Source organism: Thermomyces lanuginosus, assembly GCF_041956635.1.
Source record: "Thermomyces lanuginosus strain ATCC 200065 unplaced genomic scaffold VTN49scaffold_42, whole genome shotgun sequence".
In the NCBI taxonomy this organism is placed as follows: domain Eukaryota; kingdom Fungi; phylum Ascomycota; class Eurotiomycetes; order Eurotiales; family Trichocomaceae; genus Thermomyces; species Thermomyces lanuginosus.
In genome coordinates this window covers 410,068-432,540 of record NW_027192376.1, presented here as the reverse complement: position 1 = coordinate 432,540, position 22,473 = coordinate 410,068, and the positions used below count along the sequence as shown (strand labels likewise).

General features: G+C 50.8%; 7 protein-coding genes across 7 annotated transcripts; 2 read left to right on the top strand and 5 right to left on the bottom strand.

The window, feature by feature from the left end:
- Positions 1 to 3,276: 3,276 nt before the first annotated feature.
- VTN49DRAFT_6874 (uncharacterized protein) lies at positions 3,277 to 4,032 on the top strand (the record flags this gene model as incomplete). Its single annotated transcript, XM_069415080.1, has 4 exons — positions 3,277 to 3,510; positions 3,566 to 3,885; positions 3,959 to 3,966; positions 4,025 to 4,032. 4 exons carry the CDS (start codon positions 3,277 to 3,279, stop codon positions 4,030 to 4,032), a joined length of 570 nt encoding a protein of 189 aa, XP_069264914.1.
- A 2,326-nt stretch (positions 4,033 to 6,358) lies between these two features.
- On the bottom strand, positions 6,359 to 7,342 carry VTN49DRAFT_6873 (uncharacterized protein; the record flags this gene model as incomplete). The annotated part of the gene is made up of 3 exons (XM_069415079.1): positions 6,359 to 6,400; positions 6,457 to 6,908; positions 6,976 to 7,342. The coding sequence occupies 3 exons, from the start codon at positions 7,340 to 7,342 to the stop codon at positions 6,359 to 6,361; spliced, it is 861 nt and encodes a 286-aa protein (XP_069264913.1).
- A 1,418-nt stretch (positions 7,343 to 8,760) lies between these two features.
- On the bottom strand, positions 8,761 to 10,999 carry VTN49DRAFT_6872 (uncharacterized protein; the record flags this gene model as incomplete). Its single annotated transcript, XM_069415078.1, has 3 exons — positions 8,761 to 8,808; positions 8,865 to 9,163; positions 9,220 to 10,999. 3 exons carry the CDS (start codon positions 10,997 to 10,999, stop codon positions 8,761 to 8,763), a joined length of 2,127 nt encoding a protein of 708 aa, XP_069264912.1.
- A 3,679-nt stretch (positions 11,000 to 14,678) lies between these two features.
- VTN49DRAFT_6871 (uncharacterized protein) lies at positions 14,679 to 16,551 on the bottom strand (the record flags this gene model as incomplete). Its single annotated transcript, XM_069415077.1, has 2 exons — positions 14,679 to 16,306; positions 16,371 to 16,551. 2 exons carry the CDS (start codon positions 16,549 to 16,551, stop codon positions 14,679 to 14,681), a joined length of 1,809 nt encoding a protein of 602 aa, XP_069264911.1.
- A 390-nt stretch (positions 16,552 to 16,941) lies between these two features.
- On the top strand, positions 16,942 to 18,001 carry VTN49DRAFT_6870 (uncharacterized protein; the record flags this gene model as incomplete). The annotated part of the gene is made up of 2 exons (XM_069415076.1): positions 16,942 to 17,285; positions 17,344 to 18,001. 2 exons carry the CDS (start codon positions 16,942 to 16,944, stop codon positions 17,999 to 18,001), a joined length of 1,002 nt encoding a protein of 333 aa, XP_069264910.1.
- Positions 18,002 to 19,048: 1,047 nt separating this feature from the next.
- On the bottom strand, positions 19,049 to 19,501 carry VTN49DRAFT_6869 (uncharacterized protein; the record flags this gene model as incomplete). Its single annotated transcript, XM_069415074.1, has 3 exons — positions 19,049 to 19,200; positions 19,274 to 19,406; positions 19,457 to 19,501. The coding sequence occupies 3 exons, from the start codon at positions 19,499 to 19,501 to the stop codon at positions 19,049 to 19,051; spliced, it is 330 nt and encodes a 109-aa protein (XP_069264909.1).
- Positions 19,502 to 20,458: 957 nt separating this feature from the next.
- On the bottom strand, positions 20,459 to 21,793 carry VTN49DRAFT_6868 (uncharacterized protein; the record flags this gene model as incomplete). Its single annotated transcript, XM_069415073.1, has 1 exon — positions 20,459 to 21,793. One exon carries the CDS (start codon positions 21,791 to 21,793, stop codon positions 20,459 to 20,461), a length of 1,335 nt encoding a protein of 444 aa, XP_069264908.1.
- Between the last annotated feature and the right edge of the window lie 680 nt (positions 21,794 to 22,473).

Sequence of the window (22,473 nt, the reverse complement as noted above, 5' to 3'; positions counted from 1 at the left end):
AAAAAGAAATTGTCGAGTTTCGATTCAACTTTGTTATGTAAATAGTTCATGTGCTACGCTACGGTTTATGTATTAATCATGAATTAATAGTAATGATCCGAGCGACTGAGCCTGATGGCGCTTTCACGATCTTCAGAGATCAAGTTGGAGTAACTGGTTTCTCCATTTTGACGTCCGGGTCGGATGCCACTTGGCGGTTAGCTTGTGGTGTTGAATGAACGTTAAGATCGCCAGCCGGCGAAGCTTGCGAGGAGAGTTTTGAATCTCGATTTACGAGCAACGACTGATTGATTCTGCCAGAACAATTTTCCTGGGACGAACAAAACAAATTACTGCCATAAATCCCAGCAGGGAAATCGATTGTCGACACAGAGCTTCTGAAATGGTATTGTCGTTAGGATTGCGCTGAAAACTCCTGCTTCTTTGCGTCTAATGGGCGGGCACGGTATTCGATATATTCGATCTGACATTGGCAACGCGAAACGAACCGCCATGCAGACCTCATGCGAATCCAGGTCGACTCCGAAGGATGAGATGATTTCAAAACAATTCTGATATCGTTGCCTCCTTACCTACCGACCTCGTGATAGAGATCGTCCGGTATCTAGGTCCGGCAGAGGTTGTCCCAAACCAGAGGGTGGGCATCGTCCAATTGCTCCTCGATATACAGGGGGGATCCTGACTTTTTTCATGTTTTGCTCTTGCTAGGTATCTAAACGGTGGCGGTCTATTTTCTCGTCCGATGTAATCATCAAGTCTGCTTTGTCCCAAATGCTTGCGTTCCTGGACCTGAAGCGCACAGGTGTGGAAAGAACGGCCACCGACGCGATGTTCTATTTTCGATGGCAACGTGGTTTGCAGTATGGTCGGCCCGTCAAGAAAGTCTTTCTCCCGTGGGAACCACGCAACGACAGGCCTCAGCGTGTTATTTACCGTTCGCGACGGCTGGCCCGGGTCCGCCATGATGATGGCGATTACAGAGGTCTCGTAAAAATATTGAATTTTGAGACAGGACAGAAGTTGAGCTGGGCTTTGAATGAAGAAGGGCCAACTTACATTGCGGATATTCTTCTGTCTGATCGTTATGTCGCTGTTGTCACGGGGAAGAGGTATACACCCACAACATAGTTCGTCTTGTTGACACCTAACAAAAGTAAGGCTGGCAGATTTGTAACAGCGTGGGATCTACACACATCACAACGATGCAGACGGAAGCTTCCCTCTTTTGACTACCACGCCTCTATTGATAAGGACAAAATGGTCATAGTTGACACCACATCAATCCCAGCTTGCGACATCTACATTTGGGACCTGAGCTCTGATACTATCCGAAGAGTCGCCATCTGCACTTCTTTGTGGTTGTGGCGCATAGATGCGGATAAGAACAGTCTGGTAATGTCCCAGATTGACTCTAAAACAGATCCGCCAGAGGTAGAACAGACCAAGTGGAATATATTGACTAGAGTACGAGTGGACACAAACCATTTCCACCTACCATCAGGCCATCGTTTGCGTGAGTATTTCGAAGAACAGTATCCCGATCTACCAGACGAATGCGAGCTATACACCTTCCGCCACAGAACGATAAGACGGCTTTGTTGGGATGATGGCCAGGCCGATGGCGCGATGAGCACAATGGATCTCATATACGATCATTCTATAGACAAGCTTAGCATTCGATGGAATGACTTCATCACTCTCACTGAGGAGGATACCTACACGATTCATTCTGTCGATCCAACACCTGATATCATCTATTGCTGGAACCCAGATTCCGACCGGTTTGAAATCCTTAACGTCTACGACTATACAATGACCATACGACCGTACCAATTGCACGCCGAAGAGTCTATTCTTCGCGACTGTTTTGAGCGGCACAGTTTCCCAGGCTGGATAGCTTTTGGTATGGAACCCCGCTTTCGTCTCATTGGTGACCATGAGGTGTGTGGCATGGAAAGCTATGACGGCATCCAGTTCTGGTTTTTCAATCCTGGTTTCACTCCAGACATTCCGGATGCGGTGCCTTTTCCTTAGATCAAGAAGAGTGCGTGAATCGGCCCATTCAATATTCACCTGCTCCGTACTGGAGCATCACTACGAGTGTTCCGGGTCGGAGGAAGCTCAACGGACAGAGTCTTTCGATTCACTCAAGCAGGCAACGTGACACCGGCAGTACCTTTAGCGGCAAACGGTATTGAAGCACTAATTGCGGGTTTGACAAGTGGCATGAGACTGATCCATTAACAAATTCCGTAGGAAAGTACTGGGTACTTAAGAGATCAATACAAGTAGTAGCCTATACAAAGGCTCTGCAGTACTTCGATGTTCAGACTAGCCGAATCCATACGGAACACAGTTTCAGATGTTTTTCCATCATTCAGTTGGCCTTCTCTCCGAAGTGTTTACTTAGTAGAGAGGATGATATGTCAGGGTCATTGCCCTTCAATTTACCTATGCCAGTTGGTGACCATCCATTATGCAATGCTTGGTGGACCACTATTTAGGGTGCATTCGATCGCCTGCTGCAACGTCAACTGCTCGAACGAAGGCACTTGTACTTCGAACATTTCAAGAAATTTGTGCGAAGTACTGCGATGACATTGAACGACGAATCGCAATGCCATGGATGCCGGTTGCCATACCTACAAGTCTAGACGATTAATCTGCAAATAACCTCGACGAGCTGCTAAGTAAGTATACTTTAGGATTCATCAGGCGCTAGGCCTAGCGCAAATCGATCGCTGTGGAATTAACTTTCGGAGTCGCGAGCAAAATTGACTACCTAATCTACTATCCATTCCAGTTTCGTTGAGTGACTCAGGTAGTTTCGCCAGTGTTTTCATTATTCAGCTGGCTTTCATTTCGGAGCACGGAGGATTTGAGATGACTTGTGCCATCGGCATGCCCGTTGTTCATACCAATGGTGGATAGGTGCAGGTACCTAAATCAAAATACGTACTCAAAGCAATGGACTGTGAGCCTGTGCGGCTCTTCGCGGACCTGTTCGATCGCCAGCTGGAGTGTACCTATCAGATTGTGGTCTAGGGCTTGTACTGGAAACCCCTCCACCGTGAACCTCTCAAAGAAATGAAGTGCACATGTATGGACTTAATAAAATCGAAGCAAATTGAAATGTCTCGAATGTCGATTTTGCCTGCAAATTGATTCTTTCTGAACAATCTCTTACGTCAACAGGATTTACTGCCATCGATCTCGGCTCCACCAAACGCACTCGTCGACCGCGCGGCTCATTTGACGGCTCCCTGAGAGTAGGAAATGGCCTTCAATTGTGGGAATTGTTTCATTCCAACGTGCATTGCCGGATGCGATACTCGATCGGATATGGAAAACGCAAAACGAAACGGGGCACAGACTACATGCGATTCGAGACCGATTCCGAAGGGAAAAGTGATTCGAAAAGAATACGATATCGTCTGCTCATTACCCCTCGAGCTCCTGCTGGAGATCGTGCAGTATCTAGAACCGGCAGGTGTCGTCGGAAATCAGAGGGTGCGTGTTGTCCAATTGCTCCCCCGATGGTCGGGGTTTGATTGGGTCGACCTAGGTCTCCAAACGATGGCGGTCCGTTTTCTCATCCGATACAGTCATAAAGCTTGCTATGCGCCAAACTCTTGCGTTCCTGGGATTGAATGATACGGATGTACGAGGAGCTGCCACAGAAGCGACGGCCTATTTTCGATGGCGACACTGTTTGCAGAATGGCCGCCCCATGAAAAAGGTCTTTCTCCCATGGCCGCAGAAACTAGAAGAAAAACCCAGACATACTGCGTACTATTCGCGCCGATTGGTGTATGAGAGCGCGGATGACAACGGTGGTCTCGTAATCTGCATGTTGGATTTGAAGACGGGACAGAGATCGAGTTGGTCCGTTGATGAAGCAGAACCAGATGAAGTCTGGGACTTACTTCTGTCTGATTGTCATGTTGTTGTAATCAAGTTGGGCAGGTATGCGGAGGTTATAGGATTTTGTCTTACTGGCATATTCCGACAGTAATGCTGGCAGATGTCTGACCGCATGGGATATACACACATCACGAAGATGCGAGAGAGAGCTTCTTGCGTCGTCTATCAGGCTTCTATCGATAAGGACAGAGTGATCAAAAATACGATTCAAGCCCACTTTATTCCACCATCCACGTTTGGGACCTGAGCTCGAATACCATCGTATTTGTCGCTATCTGCCCTGATCTGTGGTTGTGGCATTTGAATTCAGATGAGAATATCATGGTGGTGTTCGAGATTGATTGGGACGAAGACCCTCCTAACGTGGAAGAGTCCAAGTGGACATTGACTACCGGATATCGACTGGATGTATGGCGTTTCCAACTAGCGTCGCTCCGCCATCCTCTTGAGAGGTATTTCGAACGATATTACGTGATACGCAACCAATTCAGGCAACACATATTGGGTCGCAAAACAATAAGATGGGTTCCTTGCGGCTTTGATTGCGAGGGCGGCAAATGGGCTTCGTATACGACCGCACTATAGACGAGCTTAGCGTCCGATGGTACGACTACGACATGTCCATTGAGGACGAACATTATTCCGTTTATTCCACTTTTCTCACAGCAGATATGGTATACTATTGGGATGGAGAGATGGAGAGTCCATGGAGTTCGAGATCTTCAATGCCAACAACCTGGCCACAACCATTCGCTCATATCAATTACATTCCCATGAAATGACTGTTCGTCAAGGGTTGGATATCTGGTTCTCCACGAAACCTGGTTCGCTCTATAGAACACTACCTCACTTACGCCGTTTTGGAGACCGCGAGGTTCTTTGTATGGAGAGCGATGATGGTATCCAGTTCTGGATTTTCAATCTCAAGTTCACACCAGACATCCCGGGTGCGGAGCCCTCCTACCGATGGAAGAGAGCGGGTGAATGGACAAAACATTGGCCAATTCAAATGATCATCACTTCCGGAATATCAACCCGAGATCCCGGGTCTCATACCGGGTAGCCGGTTACAGCGAGAGACTGTCCGTGATCATGATCCTGAGCGGAACCAAGTCAGGGCACCAGACCGTTTCTCAGAGAGAGCCTAGCTGATGGCATTCACGGGGCCATGACTCGGCAGCCTGATTAACTTTTCGACATAAGATGGTCTGTCACTACTCCGCAGAGGGCACTCAACGCCTGGAATGGATCGAGTATTGGTATTTGAAGCAGCAAATGAATTGCTCTCCTGCTAGTGTCCAGCTCAGACAATATAGAGTGCTGACCATTCATCAATGTTCCAGAGTAGACACACTATTGAAACTTCAACCTTAGGGCATGACCACGCACAATGATGCAGAGATTATTCTGGCTACATAGAGCATGGGTAACCTCGCCCTCGATGGTCTCAGCATTAACAATGCACCTCGCGTGGCATTGCCTTTCTGAGACTGCTTGCTCAGCAGTTAACCATTCGACCGTATCAAGCGGAAGTGAGTAGTAGCTTTGATTAGCAGGAGCCTTTTCTTTTGACCAATCGGGCCCTTCAAATTCCAGCTCTAATATGCCGGGCATATTTATCTGAAGTGTTCTTCGGTATCTCGAAGGTAGCTCCTGAAATTGGGGACTAGGCTCCCTCGTCATTTCCTTTGGTGTTGAGCGATGGGAAATCACGTCATTTGCTTGTTCATGAGCATCCACTGGTATCATATCAGTACTGGTGCCGACTGTCTTAAAGGTGGCATGAACGCTGGAAGGATTCTCGGCACGTGCCGTGGTGGGAAACGACTTGATACTAGAAGGTGCAGGAATGGGAGCAACCTCGTTGATGGCTTTATCCTCATTATTCCCGGACAGCACGAGCTGAGTTCCGGAACGAGATAATAGTCCGGATCTTAATGTGAGCAAAGATGGAGACAATGTCAGAAGCGTACTTTCATTCGGCCGCGGATGGATAACCTTTCTTTGATCTTTAAGTAGCTTGTCCAGGCTTTTTCTGAGTTGGTTTTCGAGGCGTTTGATGAATACGCCTTGGAGCTCTTCCAGTTCTGGATGAACAGGCAGCCGCCATCCAGGATAGAGCCGTCCGTGGCATCGCGGAGTGTGCACCTTACCATGAGTGGCAATAAAAAGGTTGCAGAGGTAGCAAGCGTCTTTGCTCGAGCTCACAACACGAGGCGGACGGAATTGCTGGGACATATAGTGGTCACAGTATATGATGAGTTGAATCTCCGCATGGATCTTTGCCCGCTCCAGGGATTGGCGTGTTTGTCGTACAAACTGACTATCAAGATTTTCCCCTTTTGCGAATAGCAGACGACTGATGTCAGATATGTTCTTCTGGCAATACTTTTGTCCCAGCTGCTGGAGAGTTGCGGGTAGACTTGCACTGTAATTATTTTCCACGGAAGGCTTTTCGAACATATCGGCGGGAAGACTGACTTTGTCCACTTTAGCTTGTCTGATGAGTGGAAAGTCCCTCGCAAGGCGCACAAGGAGTCGAGCAGCTTCCCGATATCTCGCGACCTTTTTCACCATGTTGGCGAGACTCTGTTTCATTGATGGATCCATGGCCTTGCTCAATATTCCGTCCAATAATTTCTCGACCGTTCCTGACCTGTGCAGCCGATATACGCTCTCAACGAGCGCCTCTAATTGAGTTAAAACTTGGTGCTTTCGCCATGCATCAACCGACTTGACAACATCTCTTGCCGCCTTGAGAAATGACGAAACAAGAGTTGGTTCCACGCTGTTGAACTTCAAGCTGTTCCTGTTTGCCGGGTATTTGAGACATGCCTCGGCTTTGTCCAGGAGCTTCTCGATGCTGTTCCTCCCTGATGTCCTGGAGTTTCTGATGAGTCGCAGCCGATGTAAAATTCGATTGGAACACATCGACACGATCGCTTTGAAGACTTCATTTTCAGCAGCAGAAGATGCATGTTCATCTACCTCCCCCATTAATTAGCACTGTTAGCAGTCTATGGAACAAATAAGCAGCAAAGCGTCTCCCACCATCAGATAACGCTCTCGAAATTGTCTCAAAGATTTGCTCGAATCCTCGTTCCATTTCTTGAAGTATCTTATTACCGCCACTTGCTGTTCTTTTGTTCACAGCGAGGAGGACGACCAGGCCATTTGCATCGCGCTCCTCCGCAACGCAAACGGCTGGAATGTGGTCAATGTCTTCCCTGATGCTCGAAAGGAATCCAAGCGTATTCGTCAATATGCGCTCCTTTTTGAACGGCAGGACGTACGTGACATTCCGCCGCGCTGATGAAGGGCCTGTAGGATCATTCTTGATCGGTTTCACGGGAATTTCATGAAGGAGCGACAGGAGGGAAATGTATTCCGTAGTCTTCACGTACAAGTTTTGTTCCATGGCTACACACTAGGTTTCTCGACACATAAAACAACTCGGAAGATTCTTGATGAATTCTGAGAATGAAGAACATGGCTAGAGAGGATCCCATACGAAGCAACTATGTCAAATAACGGAACATGCACTCATATACTCTCCGTCTGAACGTTCTATCATCAAAGCAGATCGAATTACCACAATAATCGCCTTGCAGATCTGACGTGGCTTACCGTGCGGGGAGATAAACCAGACATCCGAGAAGAGGTTCATGCAGATAACCGACGCAGCAACGGGTGTGGCTTCAATGGACGTGATCGATTCGTTTGGGACAAAATGCGGCGCGGAAGTAATAGCCAGGGTGCAGATGGCTGCCTAGTTCATGACGGACTGTCCGTGCCACCTATTTGATTTGAGTAAGAATAAGACCAATCATACACCTATCGCATTGCATGCATGACCGTATTAGGTATTGCGGCGACAACTCCATGATCGTGCAAATTGAGGCAGACAGGGCTGATTCTTAGGAACCTTTGCACGGTATCACGGGGTAGCTGCAGAAAGACTGATTGTCAGCCATCATCCTACTATCTGAAAGTGTCGATTCCAGGAGCTGCTTGTCCCTGCGCTCCTCCAAGATTATCACTACGCCAGAGGCATTAGGGCACCTGGAGGTCATGTGATCGACTCAGAGCTCTTTCTTTCAAGCTATTCCCGTCGTTCAAGGGTCCTTAAGCAGAAAACAATACTACTACTATTCGAGTGGATCTGCTAAGCGAATAATAATAAGAACTAATAGTAACAATTTAAACATGGCTGCTAATCCGCCATGAAGTCGATACTTCCATGCTGTAAGCAAAGACGGTCAACCACGCAGATAACTCCCAGACACAAATCAGACACAAGATCAAATGCCAATAGCAACAGCAGACAACAAAAAAAAAAAATAGCGAGAACGAACACACTTCGACAGACACAGCCAGCCGCAGAACAGGAACAAAATGAAAAATGAGTACACACGATAGACGCACAAATGACAGACGCGAATTAAAAACACGACTCTTTGCACAGATCAAAAACGAAAGCAGCAAACAATATGCCTGCAAGACATACAGATGCAAAGAGAAACAAAATGTCGTATCACACACGAGCCCGATTACCTCGGGACTAACAAAAATATTTCCATCATCACGAAAGAAGGTGAATCAACCGGAATGTGATGCCCGCCAAACACCCAAGGTCGATGGATCAGTCGGAGGACGGAAAAAACGGTAGAATAACAAGTCCGACATCATCAAAACCTCGGATAATATGTCATAACAACTGTACAATGCAATACCACCTTCGACAAGGCTGGACCACAATCGGTTGGGCTGATGCGAAGAAAAGGTCTAAAAGAATAAAAAAGACTGCAGTGGCCGGACTCCCTGAATGCATCCTGTTCAGAGGAAATGCGTGTAGATTTTGGACGTTTCATGAACTTCCATCTCCTGGATCGGATTCATTAGTCAAAGACCCAGTTAGAGACTCAAGGAAAGAAACCCACCATCTTAAAGGTATTCAGCTCCTCCTTGATTTGCTGCGCGAGAACCGGTGTCAAGCGGTTGCACGTAGCCGCCTCTCCCCGTCGGTCATACTCGCCACTGGGCCATGTCTCGTGGAATTGGATACGAGGGCTGAATACGATGGTCTTGACCACTCCGTTCTTCGGCCGAGGGGCAAAGTAGTCATCGCCCTCGCCCTTCTTGCGATCCTCAGGGGTGCTGGGGCCGCTCGAGTTGGGCGTATCACTACCGTCGGATCCTTTCTCTGCCGGCTTCGCCACGGGAGACGCACTTCCAGAGTCTGTCTTAAACGTTAGTACGCACAAGGCAGATGTAATGGGAATTGTTCACACTCACGTTTCAAGATCCCCTTCCTCACAGAAGCCAGCACTTCCGCACGCTCCTTTTCACCGCCAACGATGCTCTTACGGGTCCGGGCACTGTTGTCAGACGAGCTTGAATTGGCCTGACCCTCTGAATTGGTAGAGTTTGGCGAGGACTTTGACTTTTGCTTCGAATCGGAGTCTACACGAGGGAACAGGGTCGTTCCCACAGTCTCCTGAGGACTCGACTTCGCCGCCGTCGTCTTACGTTCAGCCTCGACATTGACCGCCGACACCTGCGGGGTTGTCGGTTCGACAGTCATCGGCTCAGACTTCTCAAGATTCTTGGGCCGGAACAGACCGACAAGCGAGCGTGTCGATTTTTTCATGCCTCGTCCCATCTTCCGAAGCATCACGGACGCCGAGGAGGCGGTCGAGGATATGGACAGGTTATCCGTCGACCGCTTGAAGAGATGGCCATGATTGGCGTAGATGCTCTCTCCTAGGCCATTGGCTTCTTGCTGTGCCGCAATGGCGGCCTGCTCGGGATCCAGCTCATCATCTGGGGAGGCGCGCTGCGCGCCATCCTCATCATCATCAACCAGCTCGCGCTCGCCGATAGTGTTACGAGCCGAGGCCTTACGGAGATCGGCAGCGCTGCCAAAGGAGAACACTCGGCGAAGGCGAGACTTGCCGGGCATCTTTCGTGGAGCGGCCTTACTGAGATCGGCCAGTCGTCGCGCAGCCAAGCTGCCTTTCAATGACTCTTCCTTAGCGGCGGAGGTCTCCTCCGAAGACTCAGTATTGACGGTCACCTGCTGAGACAACGGAGACGGGTTATGCGTAGCGGCAGTATGCTTGTTGGCATCATCGCGGGACGAAGTTGACCGCGCCGGGCTCTGATCACGCTCTTTGGTCGAGGAGGCCGACCGGGCCGACCGAGCCGAGTGAACGCTGTCCGTGCTCCCATTCCGTGAATGAGTTGACGAAGGACGCTCGCGGTCTTTTAGTTGTTTCAAATCCGGTAGGGGTGCGAGCAGGGACGCCGTGGTAATCTTCTCTTCCTGGAGCCCATATGCCTCGGCGGCATCCAAACTGCCCCAGCTTCGGCGTCTATATCGTGTTGCCAGTTCCGGATGTTGCTGCTTTTGAGGTCGAGTAGTGCCGTCGGCACTAGGAGCGCGGACATGGCCTTGCACGGCCGCAATGGGGCGTGCCGGGAGCGGTGTGGGGGATGTCGTCTGGACCGAGTCATTGGACGAGGGCGACGGGCCCCCGGACTGCGACACGATAGACTGCCGGCGAGGCCGACGATAGCGATCCGGGGACGGCTTGGAAGGTGAGGAAGGAGCGGCCTGGTTCCAAGCGAGTGGAGATGGAACACTGGCGGTGGATAAGAGGCGTGGGATATCGTTCGTTCGTACACGAGACGATAGAACGCTATCGTCCTGCGATACATGGGAGCGATTGGAGGCATTCGAAGTGGTAGAAGACGAAGAAGAAGAAACAGTACCAGCTGCTATTGGGGGCAAACGTGGAGGGCCATCCTGGGCGCTCAAACTGTTGGAACGGCCCGATTGGGGGACTGATACGAGACTGGGCGTGCTTGTGAAGGCGTAAGGAGCCACTGGTGTCGAGCTTCGCGTGGCCGGAGAGCCACCTCCGGCACCGTAGGGACCTGGAGACATGGTGTGAGAACGGGGCATGTGAGGACGAGAGGAGTGCGAAGCAGAGCCTGAGGCGGAAGACGGGCGAGTCTGCAGGATCGTCGCAGAGCCGTTCTGTTGCGGAATGGTTTGCACCAAAGCTGCCATGATGGCTTTACGACGGAGTGTTGCAATGGGTGACTCCGACAGCGGAGAACACGTGGGTCCCTGGTCTCGACACCCAGAATCTCGATGGCCGTTGGAATTGTAATGATCTTCGAGACAGCCCCAAGGGGGAAGAAAGAAACGAAGAGAGGGGATGCGGGACTTGTGTAAGGGAGCAAGCGAGAGGACGGACAGGACCTGAGACCATCGCCGCGTGTGTCAGTACGGGTCGCGGAACGTGGCGGACTCCCTGGAACGGCCACAGGGAATGAAGGAAAAAGATACCTGTCAAACCAATGAACCAAATGCCGGATGATGCGATCGCATCCAGCAGCGCCAGGCAGAACGAATGCAAGGGAAGCAAAACCGAAACGAAGCGAACGTGGACACGAGGCACACTCAGAAACGGGGGGCACTGGGACCGACGCCGATTACAGCGGAAGAAAAGGGATCGATGATGACTCTGGCGATCTCCAGGAACGTACAGGCCAGGCTGGGGGAACTGGAGGCCGCGAGATGGACGCAGGGGAGGACGGGGGAAGATCTCACGCCATGAAGCAGGAAGATGAAAAACAAATCAATGGATCACGGAGAAAAAACATGATATGAACAAAAGAATCCGGCAGAATAGAAGCGAAGCAGCGACAGGCCCAGCACCTCGTTGAGCGGTGGTGTGATAAAAGGGGGGGGGGGGGAGAGGGAGAGGGCAGAGAAGGCCGATCTGGGGAGGGAAGAGAAGGACGCGCTGGAGGGGAGAAGGCCAGGAGGGAGAAATGCCGGGTTCAGGGAGAATGGGGCGGACTAGGGACTAGGGTGCTCAGTTACAGCGGCGGGCCTGGGACTAGAACGAGAAGTAACTTATCTCCTGGCTAAGACCGGAACATTGGACATGCATGATGATAAGACTTTTTATACGCAAGAAATTTCGTGAATTGCTCAGACCAACCTCGTACTGGATTGCTTGCATTTATTCGTTCCTCCAATTGGTCATGATTACCTCCTTCGAGTCACGGCAGAAGCGTCAACTGTCATAAAAGGCCATTACAAATCCACGTCTCAGACAGTCTGTAATTTACTGTGTGTTGACAGCCTCTTTCCAGCCATGGCTTTCACACAACCCACACACAACCCACACACACCCCTCCACCACCATTCTTCTCCCATCCGTCCCAATATTCTTCGCGATTCGCTTTCAGGCGGGGAGATTAAGACAAGAACATGCTGGAAGCACGCCATGCCCTCGTTCCAGAGAGCTTTGAGCGCCGCCAAGTCTGATTCGGCAATGCATCTCCGCTAGTGAGCACACGCTACGCCCGGAGGTGAGTCGTATCCAGCCAATCACGGTCCCTAACAGACGGACCCGAGATCAGGTGATCCACTCTTTGAGACCCCTGACTGCTTTTTTTGTTCCATCAGGGCGGTGGGTCGGAACTTCGATTCTGCCGGCAGCACGTGACAGTCTGGACGCAGCCTTGTGTACATATTTCCAGGTCCGGAAGGCGGTGTTCAAGACGCTCTGACCGCCTGCATCCCTGGTCGTTGGACTCTGGGGAGAGATTGCGTTTTCATACAACTGCGCCTCCTTATGCTCAGTCACAACAGGGCGAATTGAAGGCCAAAAAAGTTAATTTTGGAATATTACCACGCCCAACCGATCCACAGAATGGCAATTGGCTTATACAACATGTACAGGACAGTACCATGCTCCACGTAATAGTCGAATTCGGTTGCCTAGAATTGAGGGGATATCGTTTCAGAATTTCCTGGACCACGCCGATGGAGGGAACGGAAGATTGGCAACGCTCAATGCAGTCTTTTTGATAAAGGCAGCCGGTGAGAGGGGATAAAAATTGAGTATGCACATAGTATGGGGTACGGGAGGTGAACGGACCCAGCCGGGGAAAGGCGATCGTGACGATCATGATATCCAAGCGGGGAGCATAAAACTGATTTGTGGAGTACCAATGCGTCTCGATCTCCTCGGTAAGACTGAAACGAGGGTTGTGCGAAGTACCATGTACGAAATGAACTACTCTCGTAGCCGAATATTGCGTACTCCGCACTCTTGGGAGGACTTGGGGATTTGACTTCTGCCAACCACCTGTCATGTTCCTGACTCCTGAGGCTCAGTCGGAACTTTTAGGACGGGAACCCTAAACTCCACAGCTGTCATGCATTGCGCTAACTCCATTAAAACTAGTGTGTGCCTGAGCGTCAGCCAATCGCTTATCAAGGGGCGGTACAACGCTACATTTGTTGACTGCTACAAGGCATCATAGATTGAACAAAGCTCTTTACAAGAACCCGATGAGATGATTAATGATGGTGGTAAAGAACTCACTGGCAGTAGAACAAAGCCATCCCTTCAAGAGATTGTCCAGAAAGCTTCAATGGACTCCTGCGCTCTTATCGACTTACTACACACGTGCATTCATCTCATAGTGTTCATTTTCAACGCATTATCCCCTTCAGAGATTGACAGAACAACCATTGAAGGCCCTCAAGAAAGCAATCCTCCGTGTCTTGGACATGTCGTCAGAAATATATAAGAACCTGTCATCCCTTACGTTCAGCACCAGCTCAACCATAACATCCCGATCCCCAATTCGAATAACATCTCCAACGAAGCACAAAACCTCAGAAAACCATGGAGAATAACAGAACTCCAGACGTGTTCATCAACTATCGCGTCGAATGAGGTCACCATGAGTTTGCGCCTCCTGCCTCATTGGAGGCTCTCGGGATCCCACGGTTCCCTACACCGATTTTTCCTTGCGAACAATGATGAACAGGCCGGGCAAATGCTCATCGTGTCTCAGTGGAACACTGATGCAACGGCACCTCCGCAGACCGCGCTCTCGATCTGATCAGTTCACCGGTACCGACGCCCATATTCCAATCACTGGTTATAATACAACGACGGAAAGCACTCATGTGAATTTCGATGAATGGATTCACAGAAGCGTTTATGAGCACCCCGATGCACCGGATGCGGTACCGCCACCCCTGGCAAATCCGGTCCAGATCACCTGTGCTGTACCTGACGATTCCGAACCAGTCGAGAAAGAGCAAACTCGGGCCTTACGTGAGACTCCAGGATTTGGAATCCAATAGTGAGCGTGGAAGAGCAACTGACCGTCAATGAAAATCTAAACAGCGTTCAACATGAGATAACGGCGGAAAGCGTGACGACTCCTGCCGACAGCGAGTCCTCATCGGCGACAGCGGCAAGCGAGGACAGTTGAAACTGATGACACCTTGAAAATGCGGCAGGTACGCGTACGATTGTTTTCCGTCAAAGGGGTGGAAGAAAACTCTCCGGCGATTCCGAACCCGTATCCGAAGGAAGACTCTTCGGAAACAGGTAATTCTGGACTTCGGCGCAGCTTGCGTGTAAAATGCCCTTCACTGCGCAAACCTGAGGCTTGAAGGAAGTGGGCTCTACGTTTCTTAGCCCCTCGGCTCATCTTGTCTTCAGATCTGGACTGACGTGTTCTAGGACCTTTGAGCAGACTATTGCACTGCCTTTCCACCATGACCAGAATTATGTTCATGATACCCCGTTGGCTTTGGTGAGTCTACGTTTGATTTAGAGGATCAATAGCAATGCACTAAGTTCCTTCCCTCGAATCATAACTCTATTTTTTCTTATTGTTGGATCCCCTATAAGCAATCATCAAGATCAAAACCCTAAATCCTGGCCACGAGCACCAAAATCGGTGCTCGGCCCTTCCCCGTCCTCCTCAACACTTTGATCAACATCCGCATCCGTCGACTCTTCATCTAACCCCTCAAACACCATAAACTTCTCATTCTTCGCGTCCGTCTCATCTGGAACCACATTGCCGTCCTGAACCTCGCAGTCTTTCAGCACGGATTCGCGCCCAATCTTGCTCCGCCGCCCAATAATGCAGCCGGTTAACTGGCAGCGCTCGCCGATAACGGCGCCGTCCATGATTACGCATCGCGTCAGCCGCGCTCCGCTCGCGATATGGCAGTTGGCGCCTACGACGGACTCCTTAATCACGCATTTCTCCTCTACCGTCACATTCTCCGCCAGCAGGCAGTCTCCCTTGGTCACCGTGCACCGTTGCGCAACGCCCGCGGGGTACGCGATCTTGTGTGCATGCGCAAACGGCGACGTTGCCCGTCCGCCGGTATCCTCGATTGATTCGAGCTTTGCGAGGCGTAGGGAGACGGACAGGAGCAAGGCGGAGGTGTCCACTCGTCGGACTAGTGGCGCCGTCGGCTGCGACGAGTGGATGTACGCCAGCATCGGAGGCGGGTCGATGGCTTTTACGTGGCCGGTTATGGCCTCTGATCCATCTAGCTCCGACACCGCCGTGTTGACGCGGGACGCGAATCGCGGCTCCGTCGTTGTTGCGTCCTCCCCGTTGCTTTGGGTTCGCGACGTAGGGGCATCGGTTTTGGTTGTGCTCATCGCCTGTAGGTTGATCTCGTCCTCGAGGTGGCTCCTTCCTCGATGGACAGCACCAGGGCCGCTCCGCCGCTCCTCTTGCGAAGACAGAATCTCCGAGAACCCCAGTTTCTCCCCTAGACCTTTCTGCCAACCGGCCTTTGCCCACCAGCCGATTAGATCCTCGCTGACACTCTGGAATTTCTCGTTCCTCTTTGCTAGCTCCTTGACCCAGTACGGGAAGATGTAGATGTGTGCATCGCGATATGTGCTGAGCAACTTGACCCGCGCGTGGGTTTGAACTAGCGAGTGCCGCACCAGAAATGCCTTGTCGGTCTCTACTTGCTCCTTCAACGAGTCCATCGGCATCGCGTAGACAAGCTTCGACAGGTTGTAGCGTATAGAGCCAGGCCCTTCTACTGGCGGGTACACTACCGGCGCCTCATCCTGTTCCAGGGGCGCCGTGGCTACAAAGTCTGTCACCTCGCCTTTTACACTCTCTTCTCTCCCTCGCGTCTGGTACCACACACCGAGACCGCCTCTTCGTCCTCGATTCTCCGCTCCAAGGGCCGTGGTCTTGGCTGGTTTCCCGCTGCGGGAGCTGTGGTCTTCAGCCGACCCGCCCAACGCGGCTTGTGATATCATCCATGCCTCTAGGAGAGACTCGCCTGGGAGCTCGCATATCAGATCGCACGGAAGAAGGATAAAGTCGGATTTAATGCATGCCTGAACCTCGGGTAGACGAAGCAATTCAGCTGTCCCGGTCGTCATAGTAAGCTCCTTTGGAGCTACAATGGACGGAGACGGAGCAGGGAGAGAGGTCAAGTGCGGGTTTTGCGAGAGGGCCGCTTCGAGCGGTGCCTGGCTCGCCGGAGGAGTGATCAAAATGATATCTGTGAAGATAATTAGCGGAAAGCCCTAAAATATTTTCTTCTGAAAGCGAGGCGGGAGTCACACTTGAAACTCCCATTCGGTAGCACCAGTCCAGCGGATACCACACCATGGGCCGATTCGCAATGGGAATCAGCGCCTTGGGAAACTCTTCCGGATTCGACGTGAAGGTGTTGAGCGACACGCCGGGGCCGCAGAGGATCAGGGCCTGGAAGCCCGCAGAGGGCACAGGCACTGAATGCGGCATTCTCTAGACCTAAGGCGTCGTCGTATCCAATGACGTATCGAGTGGCCGTCGTAGGTCGTGGGATCACCCGGCTTGCATTCAATGACCTGCTATCGTTATACAATCGGGGAGCGGGCTTCTGCTCTTCTCGTGCCACGCTTTCGAGCTAATCCCGCTTGGCCATGTCGATGCCGTTGTCGCCCCTCGTCGATCATGACTGTGACCCGCGGCAAAATTCCATTTGCGCCTGACCGCCTTCGGCAGAATCACTCACCGCCCACCAATTTTATCCATACGCGCGAGCGAGCGACGAGGACATACGCGTGAAAGTTCCTTCCTCCATCCCAAGCCCTGTAATCTCAGAGATCGGTGGCGTTCTGCGTTTAGACGTGCTTTGATCGGCCTCTCACGATGTCAAGCGCAGCAGCGACAACATTAGACTTGGATGATGAGTCGTACGATTCGTCACAAGATGAAGATTTCCAGCCCGACGAAGCCGCCGCAGATGACATTTCCGATTTATCATCAGATGAAGACGACATCGACTCCAGTCGGCCTACGAAGAAACGAAAAATAGAAAAGTCTGCGACGAAGAAAGATGATGAAGACCTGGAGCTGGCTTCAGGTGATGAAGCAACAATACGCAAGGCGAAGGAGAAAAGCAAGCGAAAAGGCGCAGAAGATGACGATGTCTTACCAGATGAGGAGCCCGGAGAAGGGTTATTCGTTCGAACAAGGTCAATGCGCATGAAAGAGTGAGTTGATATTCAATGAACCTTGTGCTTAACGTGGCTGATTTTGTCGATCATCTAGAAAGGATGAGCGTAAACCGCTTGCGAAGATCGAGGGAGCTACCATAGACGTGGACGCCATATGGCAAAAGATGATCTCACCCGATGCGGACAAAGAGCTCCCAAAACCCAAGATCGAGGAGGAGCCTACATCAGAAGAAAATCAATCTGCCAACGGAGCCTCAGAGCCCACAAACGGTACCCCCAAACAACACGTGGATAAGCTACCATCCGAGGAACTCATCAAGATCAAACGCACCTACAAGTTCGCCGGCGAGGTGATTACGGAAGAAAAGCTGGTCCCAAAGGACTCCGCAGAGGCAAAGCTATACCTTGAGGGCAATGACCGCCCGGCCGACGCTCAGTCAGAAGTATCGGTGATTCAGCTACGGCGACCATTGCGCCGGGTCTCGCGCTTCGATCCGAACCCCGTAGGTTCCATTCAGAAGAGCTGGGAGAAGCAGGCGAAGCCCGAATCGGAAGTCAAGGGACCCAAGCTCAATACGGTGGAGAAGTCGCGGCTGGATTGGGCGCAGTATGTCGATGCGGCTGGCATCAAGGATGAGCTTAATGTGCACGCAAAGGCGAAGGAAGGGTATCTTGGGCGGATGGAGTTTTTGTCTCGGGTCGACGCGAAGCGCGAAGAGGAGAGGCGGAATCTCCGCCTGAAGGCGTTATGAGGCCAACCTATAGAATTGTACATTATGCGTTTATGATACCCAACAGGATTAGTATCGGCAGGGCCCTAACAACCATCTACATATATCCCATTCGCTGGGGCTGAAGCTTCATTCCCGCTCCTCTATAACAGCCTTTTCAATTCGGTACTTTGGGTGGCACATTGAGTCTGCGTTCTCCTAAATCAATCCAGGCTAGGACGACCACATGTTGGAAGCTTCGAACCATTCACTGGATCTTTGCCAAGTGAAGGAAGGTAGTAGATGGTCCTTCTGCGCCAAATAACAAGAATTTGCATCACATAATTGAAATAATGGTGGTCGAGTTGTCTGTCAACGAGACGACACCAGACCTGTCATCAGTAGGGTTAGGGTTAAGCAGCAGGAGGGCTGGTCGCATTAGTCATCATGTTACATTCACGTGATTTGGCACTTCGCTTGTCGGCCCGAGTATTTTCCGAGGCCTAACTTTTTTTTTTTTTTTTCCCTTGAGAACATCACAATTGCGCGATTGTTCACTCAAGCTCTTCAAGCAATTCTGAAATTTCCATGATTGTGGACACATCCGGTCTGATGGTGGCCGGTTGTCAATGCTTGCAACGTCCTTCTCTTTAAATACCTGCTGAGGATGTCACCGAATTGAATTTGTCTGAAGTCGATTGGAAGCGAACTGGTTTCTTCAAGTTGTCTTCACTCATTCTGGTGTTCAACTTGGCCATTCGATGATGATCACTTCATTAGCTGAGGTCTTGTACCGGTGAAGCTTATAATTTCTTTCGGGCTCAACAGTCTGAGAATGGTCTCTGCAACTGCTTTGTGTATCCTAGCGGTCTTATGGTTACTCTGCTTGCTAGTAGATGCAGAGGCAGTGAATATTCATGTGAATAAATTCACGCTTCTGTTAGATGAGGTAGCTGAATATCAATTGATTGCTATCAAGTGTGAATGACTTTATCCCAAGGCGTTTGATTGTAGTTTTTGCCCACGGCATTGAAAATAAGGCTTTTTTGCCAACCACAACAGAAGGTTACTCATGGGAGTGACGATTGACTACTCGTCCGTTCTGTCGTGTGTACAGCTTCCACTCTCATCTCCTTGCAAGGGTCCTTTGACACCTCTCGTGGATTCTACTGAATGCCTCTGGCAAACGTTTGCAACGAAGGACAACGATCCCTTTTTGGCTTCAAACTCCAGTTCTGGCCCTGTGAGAATTGTTAGCAAAAATTATTTTACGTGAATGTTCAATGATCACGAGAACATGGCCGGCTTGCGTACTTTCTTCAGTGATCCCGTATGCTTGGCTGAGAAGAACTGATATCTGGTTCATCCGGATCTTCATGATGGTGGCAATCTTCACTGGAGTCCTATCCTGCACACTAACAATAGAGGTTGGGATCCAACTTTGGCTCTATTCCGGTCTCGTCAACAGTGCCGTGCCCATCTTTTCCAATGATTTACCTGATCGTCCAGAATGCCACAAAGGCCTGCATCCACCGGATTCATTGAGCCTGTTTTTGCCCTGGTACCTTGTTCCAAGCTTCAGGATCCCCGCATGATCTTCAAGCTACTTCCTGCGAGTTGAAGCCGGAGCGCCAATTCCGAAAGCAATATTGCATACGCGTTCCCAAAGAACGATGCAGGAGAGTACCGCCACTGTGGAGAAAAATAGAAAACTAAACCCGAGAACCTGTTTGATCTCGATCCATTTTTCCCCTTTTCCGAATGGACTGGGCCTAACTTAAACTGTCTTTTTCTAGGTACGAGAAGCTTTGAATCGGCCATGGCTTATTGGCTCACTACCAAGGCAAGGGATTGAATGATCTTCGATACTCTAGCCCTAAAAGGCCATTGACCTGAAACGTCGAATGGGACCTTCCGACTCGGGCATAATATTGCATGCATGACACAGTATGGAGTGCATCGGAGGTTCGGCAAAATATCTCCATCTCATAAAAGTCTAAAATGTGGCTGGCAAGCAGAACCTTCAGGGCGATCATTTGGAATTCTAGATCAACTGACTCGTACATTTGAGTTCATACTACTCTTTGAACAAAGTTATAGACTCATCAAGAAAAGCCAAGTCTAACGGTGAAAGAATTTTTGGTCATTAGGCTTACACCATCGATGGTAATACATGATATTAGTAGGTGGCCGTTAATAGATGACATGGAAATAAGCAACGAAAAAAAAAAAAAAAAAAAGACATGAACATGAAAACGTCCACCATAACAACGGCCGTGTACACGGGATTGAGAAATGCAAGACAAATACCTGCCCAGGAAGAGAAGTAGACCTCCGTGGAATGAGGTTGTAAAGTGAAATCTTGTTTGAAGGGAGCGAGTGGCAGACGTGTAGAGAATTGTACATTGCGCAGCGAAGCCTTGACCGGGGCTTACCAGCGCCCTGACCAACTGTGTACCGTGTGCTTGCGGATAATGATATAGAAATATATAGTGTTGATCAAGAAGATTCTGTTTTCTGGTCGGTGCCAGTGCTCTGACCCTGGGCTTGCGACTTCGACTGCGTCTGCGACTGCGACTCCGTGGTCGGCATGGGATCGTCGAGCTTGGAGCCATAGATCGGACGACCGTCCGGCGTGAGCTGTCCGCGGAAGTCCGGGTCGTAATCAGGGCTTGTCTCATCCAGCGTGGCGACATAGCGATTGCGGCCACCCCGTTTGCTGTGCGTTTTCGTGTAGTGGGCGTTGAGGTTGTCGCTGCGGGAAAAGCCACGGCCACAGCCGGGCACCCAGCAGACGTGCGGCTTCTCCTTGGAGTGGCTCTTCATGTGCCGCTTGAGATGCTCCTGACGCTTGAACCGGCCTTTACATCCGGGCTCCTGGCATCGGAACTGCACCTGCTTGATGATCGAGGGAAGGTTCTCCAGTTTCAGGCTCTGCTTCGATGATGACCGCTTGACCACCTTCTTGGACGCCTGCCGCTGAGTTCCCCGCTCTGTAGAACCACCAGGAGACAAGGCAAATTCCTCATCGGTATGATCGCTCTGTCCGTTCGATAGGCGTGCCAACGGTGATTCATTGCCCGGACTGCCTCCAATGGAAACAGACCGCACCGGCGTGACCGGGGTGTGAGTACGCAACGAGCCGGCCGAGTCGGGAGCGCCACAGAATGAGGGCGGAGGTGTCATCGGCGCATCGGGGAATGCTTGAGCGGGCGTAATAGTCTGCGGAGTCATCATTTCACCCGACGGCATCCAAGAGTTCATGCCGTTCATCGACAAGGTACTGGGCAGTCGTTCTGGCTGCTGGAAGATTGGCCGCGAGAGGCATGGGTTGTTTCCTGAGTCGGGCAAATAGGTGCCCTGGTTGCCTCTGTAGCAGGGGCCTCGCAGCAACTGAGGGTACTGCGGCTCCATGGGGGACTGGCACGCAAAGTTGGGCTGCTGGTCATATGGCTTCTGCTGCACATACTGGATCCAAAACTGTTCAACATTGTCGTTGTATCCCGGAACGAACTCGAACAGAGCTCCCTTGTCCTGTTTATCGACGTTATCATAGGGCACTGGCAGACCATCTGAAAAGCCATCCTCGGCCGTGATGTTGGCCATCCTCAAGCTGCTCTTCAAAGGCGTCGTAATGCGGTTTGTCTCCAAACCAGAACCAGAGTAACCAGATCCAGCTCCGTCGGACCAACCCGGCGAGAGAGAGCTGTGGCTGTAAAGAGACGTTGGAGTTGGCGTGGGAGAATCCAAGGAAGAAAAGCTTGAAGTCATGGACGAGCAGGCACTGGTTCCCAGCGGCGGGCAGTCCACGTCAATGGTGAGCCTGTCAGACATGCTGAGGTCCGACCGTATGTCGTCCGTGTCCTGTGGCTGCTGATCGAAGTGACGAAGAGAGGGATCGATCACAATCTCACTGACTGTACAGGTGCAAAGGGTCAGAGACGTTTGGCACGTACAACCCTTCCTGATGCAAAGAGAAAGAGACGATGGAAGGGAGGAAAGGAGCGAGTTGCCAAACAAGTATTTGATAAAAAGAGTGGATATGGCAACGAGAGACAGCAGTGAAGGAGTGAAAGAAAGAGGGAAAGAGAGCGTGTATGTCCTGAGCACCAGGGATAGAATACAAGAATGCTTGAGGATAGGACAGGTGTGAAGGAGAAAAAGTAGGAACGAGGGCGGCCTCCCAGATCAAATACCAGAATATTGCTGGATGGACCACTTACTGTCAGACGCCATAGCTCCAGGGTTGCAAAGGGTCGAGAAGCCCTGTAGACGCGACGCGTGCCTGCAAGCAAGGCCTGGAATGTGGATTAGGGCTTCCTTGGTAATCACAGTCCTCCAACTCGCGACAACGCTCTGGGATCTGCTCCAACAGATGGCTGGGAGATTCACGCGGTGAAGCACTCTGAATAGAGAACAATGGAATCGTTTCAAAACCTCGTGAGAATATAGAGCTACCCTGCAACGCGTACTCCAGATTGGGCTGAGACGGGGTCAAAATATTGAAGTCGATT